We start from the raw sequence: 17,583 nt of genomic DNA on the forward strand, positions 1-17,583 counted from the left end.
ATGAGGAAATTCTCACCTCTAAAGTCAGTGTTCTTGCTGAAAGCCTAAAACCTGACGAGCCAAAAAAAGTTCCATAGTATTTGTGTACACAATTATGTATTATAATGTATACTGTTGCCAGATACAAAAAGCTTGGTGGTTACTTATACAGGCTTTTACAAAAATGCTTTTGCAGTGCCTTCAAGGACTAGAAGTTTATTGGCAGTTACTTCATTCATGTATCACCAGACCTGGACTTTCCAAGCCTCTCTCCTGCTCCCACCCGCAGCCTTCATCTCCTAATAATAAAACTCTTCTAAGAAGAGTTGATTTGCTGGTGGGGCGTGAGGGGAGGGGGATGATCTGTCTGGCGAAATCTGCAGTTGATTAGAACAAGATCAAATCTTATCATTGCAAACAAATCACCACATTTATGTCAGACCATATACCATTAATTTTTTTTAAAGTCCGATTTTGGATGAGATACTTCTTTCAACCTGCAATTTGTTTTTTCCTCACTCACAAAAAGGTTTTATTTTTCTTTCATGTGGATAGCTGAAGAGGTCAGTGAAAGGGATTTTTCTTTTTAATCTTGAAGAATTAGGATGTTTATACCATCCAGATATTTGGGTTAAAAACATAATCTGTTTAGGTATTTTATCCCACTTGGAGTCCCCCTCCCTGCAAAAAGAATGCATTTCCTTTCAGCTGTTTCTAATCATTAGTTCCCACTGCAGAATTATATGGCTACACTGAACTCTTGGCAAAAGCCATGAACAGGGAAACAACCTGTTCAGTTACTTACACTGCTGTCATACATGAAGGAAAAAAACTGGGTCTCTTGTTTCTTCTGAGATTTTTGTAAAATGCCTTCTCAAATACAGTACAGAAGCACTTGTGATGATCAAGTACATGCAAATCCTCAAGGTTAATGCAGTGCTTGAGAATTTAAAAATGCCAGTCACGTAGGAAAATAATTTCATTTAGGTTCATTTACTTTTCTGCAGCAACTCAGTTACTCCACTGGGTTTTTAATGGGAAAAAATTGACTTCTGGCAAGAGTGGAGATGCAGAAATAGCTGGGTTACCATCTGAACTTTAACATGTCCAGATGAGGTCTATTACTATATAAGTACTTAGGTGTGAAAATAAGGTGTGATAGTGCTAAATGAGTTACCATGTCTTTTAAAAAAAGGAAAAGAAAAATTAACAGTAGATGTCACCTTGCTTCCCTAATTTTTAGCCCTCAAGATTACAAATATGTGGAGAGGAGGAATAACCTTTTCTTACCCTACAAGTGGTCTTGAAAAAATTGCAGCCTCCATCCTTATGTGACTCTGGTTTTCCTCTTTTATCTTGGCACCAAATATTTTCAGTTATCTGAGTCTATCTCCTTTCCAACATTCATATACGTCTAAGAATATCAGCCGTTAAATGCGAATGCTGGCACTCATGACATTTTAGGTACCCATTGTAACATAAAATAATTACAAAAGTAGAACAATGATCATTATTATCCACAGGTCTTAAAGCACAGGAGATTGAAATTCTGCCACCAAAAAACACACCTTAAAGCAGAGGTTCCCAACCTGTGCTCCGAGGAGCCCCTAGGACTCTGCATGCACAGCTGCTCCAAGAAAATGAAAGAAATAAAAATGGAATTAAATTAAATAATAAGGATATATTCTTATACAGTCGTCCCTTCCCTTACACGGGGGATCCATTCCGGAACCCCCCCCCCTGCATAAGGGAAAAATGTGGATGCGTGAATGGGGCTTGTGCCCGTGGCAGCGTGCGCGCCATTGCCTTTTCTGCATGCGGCACTGCTCCTTCTGGTGCGGCTTTCCAGGTAGGCCTCTTAGGTAGGTCTCTTAGGGGCCCTTCCATAGAAATAAGAGCTCCGCAAGAGGGATGTTCTTCTGTTTACTTTAAACTCTTAGATGCCTCAGGCTTTCCTCATTTAAAGCAAACTGTTGTTCACCTGGTTTATAAGTGAAATTGGTATATGATTTGACTCGCAAACAAGTCACACAACTGTTTTTAAAGGGGAAAAACCTTTGTTTTCTTGTGAAGGGTGTGTACAGCTTGATCTGAACCACTCTTTATTTTATTTAATAATGACAGATAATTAAACTGATGAGATATTTATATTTTGAAGCAGGATTACAGTCAAAATTGGGAAATTAATTTGAAGTGAATCACAATTTGCCCTTTAGTTTCCTTTTGGATTTGCACCACTTTCTTTTTGAGGTTCCATTTTTATGTGTGAGAGAAAATACTCATTTTTATGTGTGTGAGAAAGGAATCATAAAAATACCTACTTAGCCATTCTCTTATTTGCATTTTTTCACACCATTATAATTGTTATTGAAGGGGTACTACTGGTTTGGGGTGATCTGGAGCAGGATGCAAATTAATTGAGGGAATTATTTCATTTGAGGTGATTTGGATGAGCAATTAATTGGCTGCCTTTGCCTTCTGTGAAATTTAAACAAACCCAAGTAATTATTTCTGCATTTGGGTTCATAGATATAGATTAGTATGTGCAAATTTCATGCAGATTTGTGTCCTGTGGATCCAGGTCTCACAAGTTTTTAATTGCCTAGCAAGTGGCAACACCCATCTGTCACCCTAAAGATGACGGTGGAGAATAATGTGAAGTAGGGCAGTACAGCTCTCACTTCTAACAGTGAAGTATAGAGTGGCAATGTCTTTCCCCAATAAAAGTGAATGGCAATCTCTCATTTATAAGAAAGTAAGGACTAGGATTCTGGGATACTAGGGTTCAAATCCCAGCCCGGGCATGAAAACCCATTGGATGACCTTAGGCAAGTCACACTTTCCCTGCCTCAGAACAAATCTTACCAAGAAAACCCCATGATAGGGTCACCGAAAGTTGGTAATGACTTTAAGGCACACTACAACAACAACAAAGATATGCCTAAGAACACAAAATCCTTGCTGTATCTGACCAGCAGCAGTCCATCTAGTCTATCATGCTGCTTCCCTGTGATTTACCAGATTCCTCCAAAAGCCCCATTGAGTCATACTGTGTCAGAATCTGATGAACGCATACAAACAGCATGACTTAATACCTCTTTATAACCCCATCTTCAACAAATTTCTCTGATTTGTTTTTGATAGTCAACAAAGCTAATGGCTGCCATGTAGTATCAATAAATAAGTACAGTCGGCCCTTCTTATACACAGATTTTTTATACAGGGATTCAAGCATCCACGGTTTGAAAATGTTAAAAAAAAATAAATTTCAAATATCAAACCTTGATTTTCCATTTTTATAAGGGACACGATTTTACTATGTCATTATATTTAAAGGGAGTTGAGCATACACAGATTTTGTTATACACGGGGGATCCTGGAACCAAACCCAGGCGTATAACAAGGGCCCACTGTATCATGTTCTGTAATTTGTTTACAAATAATGAGAAATTCATATATTTAAGCTATACTGTAATCGTCACAATCTACATAGCTTGCATTTAATTTTCCTTCAACTCCATAGTTCATAGTACTCACCCCCAAGAGACTGCCAGTTTAAGTTAATATTTTGTGCATCTAATGATGTGAAAACTAATCCAGAAAAATGTAAATGATAATAAATGTGTTAGTCTTCAAGGTACTATTTATACTTCTTGATTCTTTTGTTGTTTCTGACGTCGACTTATGGTGACTCTATGAATGAGAAACCACCAAATCACCAACAGCTCTGCTCAGGTCTTGTACTCAGGACAATGGCTTCTTTGATAGTACACTGTGCCCATAGAACTTTTCTCCAGCACATTTCCAAGGAGTTGATTTTCCTCCCGTCAGCCTCCTTCACTGTCCTGCTTCCACAACCATAGATAGAAATTGGAAATATGAATGCATGGACAGCCTAACTTTAGTATTCAATAATATGTCTTTACACTTCAAGATCTTGTCCAGTTCCTTCAGAGCTGCCCTTCCAAATCCTAATCTTCTGATTTCTTGACAGCATTCTCCATTCTGATTAACGACTGAGCCAAGGTAGGGGAAACCGTGAACTATTCCAATGTGTTCCTTGTCAGCTTTAAAGTCATATAAACCATCTGCAGTCATTTATTTTTGTTTTCTCGATGTTCCAATTGTAAACCTGCCTTTGCACTTTCTTCCTTGACTTCCTTCAGAAATGGTTCCAAGCCTTTGCAATTTCGTGCTAGTAGTATGGTGTTACCCATATCGTAAGTGGCATATCATAAGTGGTTCGTGCTACTTCTTCCTTTTTAAAACCCTTTTTCTGTTATTATTATTTTTTAACTGTTTTACCATGCCTCCTTCTGCGCAGTACCAACAAGTGTTAGCTATGGTGCCATAGCCATTGTCTCTGAGAGATCCTCTACCAGTGTCACCCAACACTATTGTTGCTGCCTAGTAGCTGTTTGGCACGTTTAGCATGGCTCCTCGGAAAAAGCCTGTCTGACATGGATGACCTTCCTAGCAACATTGCTGCCATCAGCGTAGGCATCACAGGCAACAGGCATCTCAGGCAACACAGATTCTACCTAAACATCAGGAAGAACTTTTTGACAGTGAGAGCTCTTTGACAATCGAACACACTCCCTCGAAGTGTGGTGGAGTCTCCTTCCTTGGAGGTTTTTAAACAGAGGCTGGATGGCCATCTGTCGGGATGCTTTGATTGAGAGTTCCTGCATGGCAGAATGGGGTTGGACTGGATGGCCCTTGCGCTCTCTTCCAACCCTATGATTCTGTGATTCTAGGAGCATGCAATCCCAGCACAGCAGAAAGGTGAGCTTGTTTCTATTGTCTCTCCTGAATCTACTGCCAGTCAGGAAGAAACTCTTCTAGAACATGGCCACATAAGCCCGAAAAACCCACAAAAAACTATGGATGCCGGTCATGAAGGACCGAAGTTGTGATCTGGCTTGCATTACCGAGACCTGGCTGGGGCCTGAAGGGGATGCTGTGTGGGCTCAGGCCCTGCCTGCCGGGTTCTCGGTGAAGGACCAGCCCAGGTTAGGTGGGCGGGGGGTGTGTGTGGCCTTGATACATAGGAACACCGTGTCCCTCACTAGGAACCACATCAGACAGACGTCCTATATCGAGTGTATTTACCTGACCCTAAAAGCTAGGGACAGTCTAGGGATTCTGTTGGTGTATCGGCCACCCCGTGCGCTAACGGACTCCCTTAACGAGCTGACACAGCTGGTCGCTGAACTGATGCTGGAGACGCCCAGGCTACTTGTCCTGGGCGACTTCAACATCTCCCTCACGGCCAGCTATGTTCCACCTGGTGCGGCTTGCGAATTCATGGATACCATGGCTGCCATGGGCCTGTCCCAGCTAATCCAGGGTCCTACGCATTGTGCGGGTAATACTCTCGATTTGGTCTTCTGTTCGGATGCGGAAAATCCGTGGGTGGAAATATCTGATATTTCCCCCTTGCCATGGACGGATCATTTCCTGGTTGAGGTGAAAATCAAGGTCTCTACCCAGATCCCTCCCAGGGGTGGTGGACCTATTAGAATGGTCCACCCTCGAAGGCTAATGGAACCTGACCGGTTCCAGGCAGCCCTAGAGGGATACATGGTTGGAAGCGACGGCGATTCTGTTGATGCCCTGACTGGTATCTGGAATACCGGTCTTTCAAGGGCTATACACAGTATCGCTCCCAAGCGCCCTCTCAGACCCGCTTCCAAACGTAAGCCCTGGTATACGGAAGATCTCCGGGCGAGGAAGCGGGAGCTGCGACGGCTAGAGTACCGTTGGCGGAAACACCTTCGCTTAGACGACAAGACTCTCCTAGACCAACTGTTAGAGGACTACGGAGAGGCGATACGAGCAGCAAAGAATTCGTTCTATGGTGCTCGTATCGCGTCCGCGGAGTCGCGTCCAGCAGAGTTGTTCAGGGTAGTCAGGGAGCTCACTCAGCTCCCTCCTGCCCTGAACCAGATCCTTGAACCTTCTAAGGCCTGCTGCGACTTATTTAACGACTTCTTCGTGGATAAAACTTCTCGTATAAGCGAAGGTCTTAACGTCGACATTCAGGCAGAACCTAACGTAGAGGCGTCCAGGGCCTCCGTGGACTTAGTTAAGCTGGATCGGTTTGAGTTGGTTAGTACCGAGGATGTGGACAAGATCCTCGGAAGTGTTCGGAAGACAACCTGCTCTCTCGATCCCTGTCCCTCGTGGCTAGCAGCCCAGGGGGGACCGGCTGTAACTTCATTGTTACGCCGGATAATTAATACATCTCTGAGGGAAGGGCAATTTCCATCTGTTCTTAAATTGGCCCTAGTAAAACCTTTATTTAAAAAGCCCTCCCTCGACCCCCTGGTATATAATAATTATCGGCCAGTTTCACTGCTGCCATTTCTGGGGAAGGTGATCGAGAGGGCGGTTGCAATCCAGCTTCAGGGGGTCTTGGATGAAACGGATTATCTGGACCCATTTCAAACTGGCTTTCGGGCGGGTTATGGGGTTGAGTCGGCCATGGTCGCCTTGGTCGATGATCTCCGTCTGGGCATCGACAGGGGAAGCGTGTCCCTGTTGGTGCTCTTGGACATCTCAGCGGCTTTCGATACCATAGACCATGGTATCCTTCTGGGGCGTCTAGCAGAGGTAGGAGTCGGTGGCACTGCGCTCCAGTGGTTCCGCTCCTATCTCTCTGGAAGGTCCCAGATGGTGCAGCTGGGAGACGTGTGCTCCGATGAGAGGGCCCTTAAAACTGGGGTCCCTCAAGGAGCCATTCTGTCTCCCATGCTATTTAATATTTACATGAAACCGCTGGGAGAGATCATCCGGAGACATGGGGCGCGGGGTTATCAGTACGCTGATGACACCCAGATCATTTTCTCTATGTCTCCGACTGATGCAGTGACTGAGGATGGCGTCTCTCCTCTCGTGGCCTGTCTGGAGTCAGTAATGGGCTGGATGAGGGAAAACCGACTCAAGCTGAATCCAGAGAAAACGGAGGTACTCGTGATAGGTTCCCCTGGTCCAGGAATGGCGGTGGTTCCACCTGTCCTGAACGGGGTCACGCTCTCTGTGAAGGACTCCGTGCGCAGTCTGGGGGTGCTTCTTGACTCGTCCCTTCACCTGACTGCTCAGGTGAATGCGACGGTCAAGAGCACCTGCTATCAGCTTCGGCTTATTCGCCAGCTGCGCCCGTACCTGGCCCAGAGGGACCTTGAAACTGTGGTACATGCCCTGGTAACCTCGAGACTGGATTTCTGCAATGGACTCTACATGGGACAGCCCTTATACCAAACCCGGAAGCTTCAAATGGTGCAGAACATGGCAGCTAGGCTGGTCACTGGCACGTCCAGGGCCAGCCATATAACACCGGTTTTAAAAAACCTCCATTGGCTGCCCATTCGTTTCCGGGCGCAATATAAGGTGCTGGTGATGACCTATAAAGTCCTAAATGGCTTGGGCCCAGGATACCTGAAGGACCGCCTCTCCCCGTACATTCCACCTCGCACCCTCAGAACATCTGGGCAGCAACTCCTTAGGGTTCCCGGGGCAAGATTATCCTCCACTTCTAGGAGGTCCTTTTCCATCGCCGCCCCGGCCCTTTGGAATACGCTGCCCATAGAGCTCCGCTCAGTTACCTCCCTGGCCCAATTCAAACGGGACTTGAAGACCTACCTATTTCAAATTGCATTCCCCGATTAAGTCCCTATAGGCCCCCCCGCCGCACAGGCCGCACAGGCAATGGTTTGGCTAACCTGGGGGCTTTGGTTTTTGTTTTGGTTTTTTTTTTTTGTCTTGTTTTGTCTGTAGTGTGATTTATGTAATTTTTGATATGGTTTTAGCCTGTATATTGTGTATTTTTAACTGTTGTAAACCGCCCTGATCTTATGGAAGGGCGGTATACAAATAAAATGTTTATTTATTTATTATTATTATGAAAGCCTTCGACCTGCTGCCAGTTACTTTCAATGGATGACACCTACGGGTGGAAATATATCCGGGATGGCCATGTTGGCCATACAGCAAAGTACAATAACATGATTCTATGATCCAAAATCCAGAAAACAGTGATACCTTCATTGGCCAAACAAAATATACGAAATACATGACGCAGCCACCTATGGGTGAGGCAGCCAAATCTGCCCTTAGCGAATCCCTCTTTTGCAGAGTATCTGACTTTAGCCCATTTCTGTGGACTTTATTACATGGGGAAAACAGGGGGATTTAAACATCGATTATCCAGTGAAAATCATGCAATCGCAATTAATAATTTCACACACATTGCGATTAAAGAGCCATTATACTGGGAATAAACAGGCGCTAAACAGGCAATAAACAGCAACAAATCATTATACCGGGACTTCCATGCCTTATAATAATAATAATAATAATAATAAGGAGAGACTTAGGGACCTGGGTAGGTTTAGCCAGGAGAAGAGATGGTTAAGAGGTGGTATGATGGCCCTGTTTAAGTATTTGAAGGGTGTCATATTGAGGACGGAGCAAGCCGGAAAAGAGATTCTTGGAGTGTGGAGGCCTTTAAACACTTCAGCTCCCAGAATCCCAGACTATTGCCCAACATGGCTGAGGTTTCTGGGAGTCGAAGCCCAAAATCTCTTAAAGGGTGCTGGTGTAGACACTATTCTTCTATCGATGTGGCCTAGAATCGCATTGGCCTTTTTAGCTGCTGCGTCACACTGTTGATATTGGCCATCTGTCAGTATGGGAGTGCTTCGACGGAGAGTTCCTGCATGGCAGAATGGGGCTGGACTGGATGGCCATAAATTGGGGTCTCTTCCAACTCTGTCATAATGATAATAATTTTTAATATCAGGTCGGAAAAAGAAACACCCCTCAGCCTCTCCCCTCTATTTATGTCGAAGAAAGGGGGGGACCCTCAGCCAGCCTTTCTCTTTTTCCAGAGAGCCATTTTTGTCCCCTCACAGAAAGAGAGAAAGAAAGACTGAGAGACAGGATCAGCATCCCTCGCTCGCTCCCGCTTCTCTGCCTTTGGCGCGCATGCGCGTTCCCGCCGTCCGTTACTGCAGCGGCTTCTGAAAGGGGGGCGCGTGCACGTGACACAGAGCCATGCAGCGGTTTTCTTGCTCCTTTTCCTTCGTTCCATCATCATCACCGCAAGTCCAGCGGCGCGGCGGAGGGATATACTCAACCCCCTCCCTCCCTCTCTCCCTCGCGATTGGAAGGAGACTACTAGCGAAATAGAACTCAAACCGTCTTCTTCTTCAGCTGCGGAAGGATACGCCTGCCTTGCAGGAGAGGATACAGTACTGTATAAGGGAGCCAATGGGCGCGCGCCGGCTGGCCTCGGGTGAGTGCTGCGGCCGCGGCTCTTGCGGCCGTTATTTTGGGAGCGAGTGAATGAGGGAAAGGGAGGGTTGCGCCTGTGCGCGCCCCCGAGGAAAAATAGTCCGGGGCTTTGAGGAGGGAAAAGGAGAAGAAGGGGAGGGGGATATATAGATATAGAGAGAGGGGGGTTTGGGGAGTGGCTGGAAGGGCTATTGGCCCCGAGATAGCCGCAAAAGGGGGGCGGGGCTGGCTTTGAGGCGAGGAATTGAAGCTGAGGAAGGGAAGGGAGTGAGGGGCTGAGGGTCACCCAGAAAAGGGGAAGCCAGCGGGGTCTCTGTGGGGAGATGAGGGGCATCCTCTGAGGACCAGGCATTGAGGCATAAGGAAAGGGTTGGGGGCTCTTCTTGCTGGTTTTCTGGGGCTGCCTCCATAGCCACCTCCCCCCAAAATAGAGGCGTGCTTATTCTGAGGCAAGCTGCTGGAGGAGGAGAGGGGCTTGGCTGGAGCTGTGGGTCTTGCCTGCAGAGAGAACGAAACTAGGGGTGTGCTTCTGGGGGGCCCTTGCATGCAGAGACACCCCCCCCTTATTTTAAAACAGAGGTCTGTAGAGGGGAGCTGCATTTGAGACTGAGGGGGGCTGAAGACCTTGAGTCCATAGATAGCCGTTGTCTTTGCACTTCAGAGGCTCAGATGAAGCAGGGCTGTGCTGCTGAGGTTCTGCAGAGGTCGAGGGAAGCTGTCGGCTCCGCAGGCTTTGTTTTAGGGAGCTTCATTTTAACATAAAACAGGGCTGTGTGCCTTTCTGGGGGAAGCTGCAGAGCTTCTCCTGCCCAGACCCTTGCTTTTGGAAGACATTAAGGGCGTGCTTTTCTGAGGGGAGCTGCAGGGCTGCATGGACACACCTTCATTGTAAAAGTAGGGCTTGCCTCCATTAATAGTCACCTTTATTTTAAAACAGAGAAGCTGTGTCAGAAGACCTCTCTCCCTTCCCTTTTTCCGATTTCCTGCGGAGGGGAAAGAGGGTCCAAAGACTGGCAAGAGAGTGGTTTCCTCCCAAAGAGACTTCTTCTTCTTGTTGCTGTTGCTGGAAGCCTTGGGGGGAAAGAGGATGCGTGACCTGCTTTCCATGTCACATCTTAGTGAAATTTAGCCCCCTGGAATTGGCTGGTCTTTTTCTCCCCTCCCTTTCCTCTTCCTTTTTTATTTGCGCCAAGCTTTGCTGTCTGAAGGCTGCGGACTGAGGGTGTGGATGGTGTCTGGCTGAGGTAGGGTCCCCTCCTTCCTTTCTCCTTCCTTTCCAAGGCAAAGAAAGAGAGTCAGACATCTGTAGAAAGAGCAAGAGGAAGAAGAAGAGGAAGGAGCTGAAAATGAACGTCCATGGCCTGGCGATCGCTCCCTTTTTGGACGAGGCGGATGATGGAAGAAGCCCTCTTTCCCTTGTAGCCCTGGGTACTTTCTGAATTTTGAAGCCAGCCTAAGAATATATTCTTCCCAAAGTCCACAAACGTTTCACGGAATTACAATATCCTCTTGCCGCCTTGGCTTGATGAAAAAAGATCAGATTTAGGGGGGGAAAGCTGTTTAAATTAAAGCCAACAAAATGGAAAACGAGATATTCACGCCTCTTCTGGAGGTCTTCATTTCCAGCCCTCTGGTTACTTGGGTAAGCATTTATTCACTGCTTGGCAGAGATTTATCATCATCATCATCATTATTGTTATTAAGAATGCCCCATTCATTACTGTGAGACTGGAGTCAATGTCCATAGTGACCATAATTATGTTCCAGGTGAAGACATTTGGACCATTGGCTGGAAGAAACGCAACCCACTTGGAGGAATACGTTGCACTTGTGGATGGAGTTTTCCTGAATGAAGTCATGCTCCAAATGTAAGTTGCATTAAATCCTGCTGTCTTTTGTTGCCTTGAGAAATGCTCAAAGTATTGCTTTCAATCATTTATCTAAACATTTATTTACTTATTTTCAAGCTACCTGAGAGCATGATTCAGTGGTTCAACATAGGTCCAGAGCACACTCCCTTGCAGTCCATGCCATTGAGTTCAGTGGGGCTCACCCCAGGTGTCTGACTGCAGGACCACAAATCTAGGGTCCAAAACACACTGCAGAAATAATCCGGTCTGAGGCCGCTTTAACTGCCCTGGCTCTGTAGTTTATTGTGGCACCAGAGTTCTCTGACAGAGAAGGTGAAATGTTTCACAAAACTACAATCCCCAGGATTCCTTAGCACTGAGCCAGTGCAATTAAAGCGGTCTCAAACTGGATTATATCTGCAGTGAGTTTTGGGCCGTTGTCTCATTTTGTGAGGCTGTGTTAAGCGTGCTGCTTTTGTGTGCTGTTCTTCCTCTATTCTGCTAGCATAACCGGAGACACAGGAAGTGCTTGCTTGAAGTAATTTAGGATTTTGTCAGGAAAGGGTTAAGCACTGCTTCTCATTTGAGCCTAACCATAGTCTGCCTCTGTTCTGCTGACAGGCCCAACTCAGAGGCTCTTCACTTTTGCTTCAAAGCTCAAGAGAACATACATTTTGCAGGATGGCCCTGGATAACTGGATTTTCATCCAGTGTTTTTCCCTTAAATACAGTGGACGTAAAGGTTCATCCTTGATTTTGTTTTAAAATGAAACAGATTTCCAATCTGATTCTGCATGCTTTTATTTGCTTTTGACTGATCTTACTTCCAAGTTAATTCTGACTTCAGTATTAAAAAAAGTTGTACATTGGGTCCTTGTTACCCGTTTGGGTTTGATTCCAGGCCCCCTCTCCACATGGGTAACAAAATCCATGGGTTCTCAAGTGCCATTAAATACAATGGCATAGCAAAATGGTATCCCTTATATCAAAATCAAGGTTTGGTGTTTGGAATTTATACTTTTTTAAAAAATACTTTCAAGCTGTGGGTGCTTGAACCCATGGATAAAAAATCTGTGGATAAGGAGGATCAGCTGTAATGCAGTACCCATTGAAGCTCAGCTCATGAATGCTTTTAGACGAACCTATTAAGGGGTATATGTTTTCCTTCAAAAGGTATAACTTATTGGTGATCACTACAAAAACTACAGTAGTCTGACTCATCAGGACATAGTAATATCGAGAAAATAATACTTCAGGCCCTAATTTATGTGCAGTTTTCTTGTTAATTTTTGTAGAAGTGAGAAAATTTCCAGTTGAAATGGTTTGGATTTGCAGGCATTCTTCTGGCTGCTGTTCCCGATGAAGCCTAAAGCTTTAGATTTAGCTGTAGTCCTACCTAATCTTTTGTGCTGTATGCGTGCCCGAGAACCATTGCTCACAGACTGGTGATCCAACATGTGGAAATCATCATGCATGAATCGACATCTGTGAGATATATGAGTAGCAAAAAAATATTGCTTCCAGCTTAAATGCATCAAAGGCTACACACATAAGCTTGCTCACAGTTGGCGGCGGATATACAAGAATAAAACTAGTGTTTGGCCAGACTTCACCCACAGTCAGAAATTTTAACGGATAGTACTACTTGGAAGTTAGGAATTTCATTCATTAATTAAGTTATATAATTATATGAACCTCTAGAAATGTACCAGAGTTCAAGCATCAAGTGCTCTATAACATACTCTTATTCATATCTGTTGCAACTTGAGAAATGGTAAGAGAAAGGACAGGACTCTGGTGCAGAAATGCAGGTGGCTAAATGTTGCTCATGAAAACCTTTCTGCTTTCCCTGAAACTGTGCAAATAGTATCATTAAGCATTTTGGATGTGTGTGTATTCGGGGGGGGGGGGGGGCGGTTGTAGATATATCATTGCTTTCTTAAGGTTCAGTTTACTTTTTGACCAATGAGCTCTGCAGGTTGGTGGCTAACTTTTGACACTTACTGGCCCAGTTGACTTCTGGGGTGCTTGGAAATGGTAGGGAGGAGAGTCTGTTTTAATGTAGGTCCTATTTAATTGATTGTTTGGTCTGACTGAAAATATTAATAGAGTAGTGCCTAGAAAATTTCTGTCATTGTCTTCTCTCTGGTTACAAAGCAGATGCAGGCATTGAAACAGTAAAGAAGACAGGCTGAAAAAGATTCTGCATCTGACAGAATTTATGACACAAAATTCATTTGATGGCCTGTCGAGTAAAAGTGGCAGTAACAACAAATACACTCATCGGCTGCCATTGTGTCTGGATAATGGCAATCTGGGGATCCCATTTAAGTAGAGCTGTTATGTGTAATGAGTTTTCAGCCTGCTAGATTCTCTGTTGGAAGCTTACCAGGGCTAAGCTTGGTTAATAAATGGATGGAGGGCCATCAGCTATTACAAATGATATCGAAATAGAGCTAAGAAGGACTCTTACCTGAAGCCTAGAGAACCAATAATAGTCAGAATTGAACTAGATGGACCATTTGTTTGACTCAACTTAATACAGCTACCTACGTTCTTATGCACTTGTTGGTTAGAAAGCCAGTCAGATTTGGTTATATGATGATGTCACAAAGCTCTCAGGTACTTAAATCAGGGATTTGAAGGTTTTGTGATTTTTTTTCTGGTAGTTATCAGTACCCCTGTGTGTCAGACTTCATTCACTTCTATTTGGGCAAGCCTCTCTCACCATTGTAATTCAATGGAAAAGAAGTCTGGGAGAATACTGTCTTGGATGCCACTCCTTAATTACAATCTGAAGGTTCTCAGGCATCAATATCCAGTGTTGCCTTTGCCAAAAGGAGTTCAGAGGAAGAGTCCTTGCTCTAGGATGTTGCTATTTCAGGGTGCCCCAAAGACCTTAAGGCAGTGGCACCCAACATTCACCTCTTGAAAGTTAAAATGGCTGGTTATTCATTGTGCTTTCCAGATGACAGTGCTACACTCAACAAAGGGAGTAAATATTTTTACAGGTTGACTTTAACCCCTGCAGTTTCTGTCTCCCCTACTGATTTAAAAAATAATAATAATGGAAGAGTGTTTATCACCAGAGGAAAAGAGTGTTAATAATAAAGAGATTTTCCATTTTTTGTTGTTGTTGTGTGACTTCAAGTAGTTTTCTACTGATGGTGATCCTAAGGTGAACCTGTCACAGCCTGAGTGTGTGTGACTTATCCAAGGTCACCCAGTGGGTTTCTATTTTTGCCCACCCTTAATTTATAGCAGGGACCTTGCCTGGATTACCTTTACCATAAAACCTGTTACAGTCAACCCTTCTTATACACGGATTTTTTATACACAGATTCAAGCATATACAGTTTGAAAATGTTCAAAAAGAAGTATAAATTTCAAATATCAAACCTTGATTTTCTGATTTTTATAAAGGACACCATTTTGCTATGTCATTAGAAAGAATGGGACTTGAGCATCCACGGATTTTATTATCCACAGGGGTTCTTGGAACCAAACCCCAGCATATAACAAGGGTCCACTGTACTTATCAGTTTGTTTATTTTGCTGTTGTTGCTGTTAGCTACTGTCAAGTTGACTTCAACTTATGGCTGCCATATTAAGGAGAGACCTCCAAATCACACTATCATCAAGCTTAGGTTTCCAGACTCAGGGCCATGGCTTTCTTCGTTGAATCTATCCATCTGAAATGTGGTCTTCCTCTTTTCATGATGCCTTCTACCTTAGCAAGCATTACTGTCATTTCTAGTGAGTCATGTCTTTTCCTGATATGTCCAAATTATGACAGTCTCAGTTCAGTCATCTTGGTTTCCAGGGAGAGTTCCAGCTTGATTTGCTGTAGGATCTGTTTATTTGTCTTTTTAGCAGTTCACAGTATCTATAGAACTCTTCTCCCTCACCAGATTCCAAGTGATTTCATTTTCTTCTGGTCAGTTTACTTCACTGTTCAGCTTTCACAACCATATATAGAAATAAGAAATACAATGGCATGGATAAAACTAATGTTAGTATTGAACGATGTATCTTTACACTTCAGATCTTGTATAGTTTCTTCATAGCTCCCCTTCCAAGTCCTAGTCTTCTTCTGTAGTCTCCATTTTGATTAATGACTGAACCAAGTTCAAGAACAGTCTTGAACTATTTCAATGTCTTCATTGTCTACTTTAAACTTACGGAAACCATATGCAGTCATTATTTTATTATGTTTGTAAACTATCCTTTGCACTTTCTGTCTTGACATTCTTCAGAAATGGTTCTTTGCTATTGTGTGCTAGTAGTAAGATGTACCTAGAATCAAATATAGATCAAAATGGTGACTGCAGCCAGAAATCAGAAGAAGACTAGGAATGGGAAGAGTAGTCATAAAAGAGCTAAAAAAGATCCTAATAAGTAAAGTTAGACAAATGAGCATTAAAGTTAGAATTGTTCAAGTAGCAAGCCATTGTACTCCTCATCACCATTTATGGAGCTGGATAGTCAAGAAAGTGAAAAGGAAGAAAACTTAATTGAGATGTGGTGCTGGAGAAGAGTGCTAAGGATACCATGGACAGCCAAGAAGACAAACAAATAGGTCCTTGAACAGATCAAGCTTGAACGCTATCTGGAAGCCAAATCAAGGCTGTCTTACTTCAGCTGCATCATGAGAAGGCATGACTCCTTAGAAAAGACAATAATGCTAGGAAAGGTGGAGGGAAATAGAAAGAGAGGAAGACTGCAAAATAGATAGATGGGCTCAATTAGGGAGGTCACAGGTATCAATTTGAAGGATCTGAGCAGTGGAGGTCAGGGGAGCTTGGAGATGTCTCATCCACAGGGTTTCCATGAGTTGGAGTTGATTTGAGGGCAGTTAACAACAAACAATGGTGTTACCTTCATATCTTAAGATGTTGATATTCCTTTTTTAATGCCTCTTTCCTCTGAGACCAATCCTGTTTTATGAGAAAATGCAGGCTTGCCTGACCCCCTTGCCAATGGGAAATCATTATGTTTTTTCATATTCTGTCTCAATGGTAGCCTCTTGTCCTGAGTACAGGTTACTACAGTTCCGGACAGTCACATGTTATGTCACACAACAATTTTTTTTAAAGTAATCCATAAATTTTCATGATCTACCCATTCAAAGGCCTTGCTATAATCTAATAAATGCAGGCTGATTTTCTTCTGAAATTCTTTGGTGTGTTCCATTATCCAACATATTATTACTAAGTGATCTCTAGTGCCTCTTGCTTTCTGCACTTAGCTTGGATATCTGGCATTTCTTGTTCCAGATGTGGTAAAATTTTGTACTGCAGAATTTTGAACATCTTTTTGTTTTCATGAGAGATTAGTGCAGTGGTCTTGTGGTTACTGCAATCCCAGGTGTCCCCATTCTTGGGAATGTATATCAAGTTTCCAGTTTGTGGATCATTGTTTTGTGTGCCATATTTCTTGACAGATTTATTTAGTTAATTCTGTCTCTGTAGCTTGAAGCAGCTCTATTAGTATGCCATCTGTTCTTGGTCATTTATTTCTGCCAAATGCTCTGATTGCAGCTTCCACTTCACTTTCTAAAATTGTAGATTAAACTTTAGATGAGTCTTCCTTGAATGAATCTGTGATCCTTTCATCTCTTTGCTATAGTTCTTCATTGTATTGTTTCTACCATTTTTAATTGGTGCTTGGTCTTGTAAGGTATTCCCTATTTGGTCATATGGAATCCCCACTCTTGGTTTAAATTTCCCTTTGATTTCTCAGATCTTATGGAAGGTCTCTTGTTCTTCCTTTTTTGTTGTCATCTTCTATTTCTCTGCGTTTATAATTAAAGTAGTTTTCAATTCATTCATATTGCCCTGGATTCTTGTGCACCTTTGGATAGCCACCTATTAATTGGTCCTTCTTTGTTCCTCTTGTCTGATGAAGGCTAAAATAAGTCTGTTCTTGAAGAAGATCTTGGATTATGGATGTGATATATTTTAATGGTCACTGCTTAGAGGGTGACAGCAGCTAGGTTTCTCATAACAGTACTAATAAACTGCAGTGAAACTAAAAGTTGCTGATACTTTGCCAGATTTTAGTTGTAGGAAATCAGTGTTTGTAGCGTGATATTCATGCAGAACAAGTTGGTGGACTGTGGGCTAGACAGTGTTACAGTTAGGTGGATCTGTAATTTATTGACAGACCAAGCCCAGAGAGTAATCACCAGTGGTTGGTCTTCATCAGGGATATGACTATTGGGATGGCTCAGAGTTCTGTCCTAGGCCTAATGTTATTTGACATCTTTATAAATAACTTTGGTACTGAATGCACAGACAGGATACTGGGCCAACTATGTTATATTCTGCCAGAAGATCTGGAGCTTATCTGGTCCGGTGCACCGATGGGCAGGTATTCAGATGCCTGCCTGCTGCCACATCATGGAGCTGCCACCGCCATGTTCTGTAAAAACAGAAGCAGGGTGATTGGCCTCATT

General features: G+C 43.6%; 1 protein-coding gene across 7 annotated transcripts in view; it reads left to right on the forward strand.

The window, feature by feature from the left end:
* The first annotated feature begins 9,178 nt into the window (after nucleotides 1-9,178).
* Nucleotides 9,179-17,583, forward strand: part of CCDC88A (coiled-coil and HOOK domain protein 88A) — a 131,003-nt gene continuing 122,598 nt past the window's right edge. For 6 of the 7 annotated variants that reach the window (XM_089528889.1, XM_089528890.1, XM_089528888.1 and 3 more), the window contains exons 1-2: nucleotides 9,600-10,918; nucleotides 11,044-11,144. In XM_089528889.1, coding sequence (XP_089385015.1) covers nucleotides 10,856-10,918; nucleotides 11,044-11,144 — 164 coding nt within the window. In that variant the 5' untranslated portion in view covers nucleotides 9,600-10,855. Of the gene's footprint in view, nucleotides 9,278-9,599; nucleotides 10,919-11,043; nucleotides 11,145-17,583 lie in introns of those variants that run through there. The other variant, XM_089528887.1, reaches the window with a different exon arrangement.

Source organism: Sceloporus occidentalis, unplaced genomic scaffold, assembly GCF_023333645.1.
Source record: "Sceloporus occidentalis isolate IW3139 unplaced genomic scaffold, rSceOcc1.0.p SCAF_6, whole genome shotgun sequence".
Lineage (NCBI taxonomy): Eukaryota > Metazoa > Chordata > Lepidosauria > Squamata > Phrynosomatidae > Sceloporus > Sceloporus occidentalis.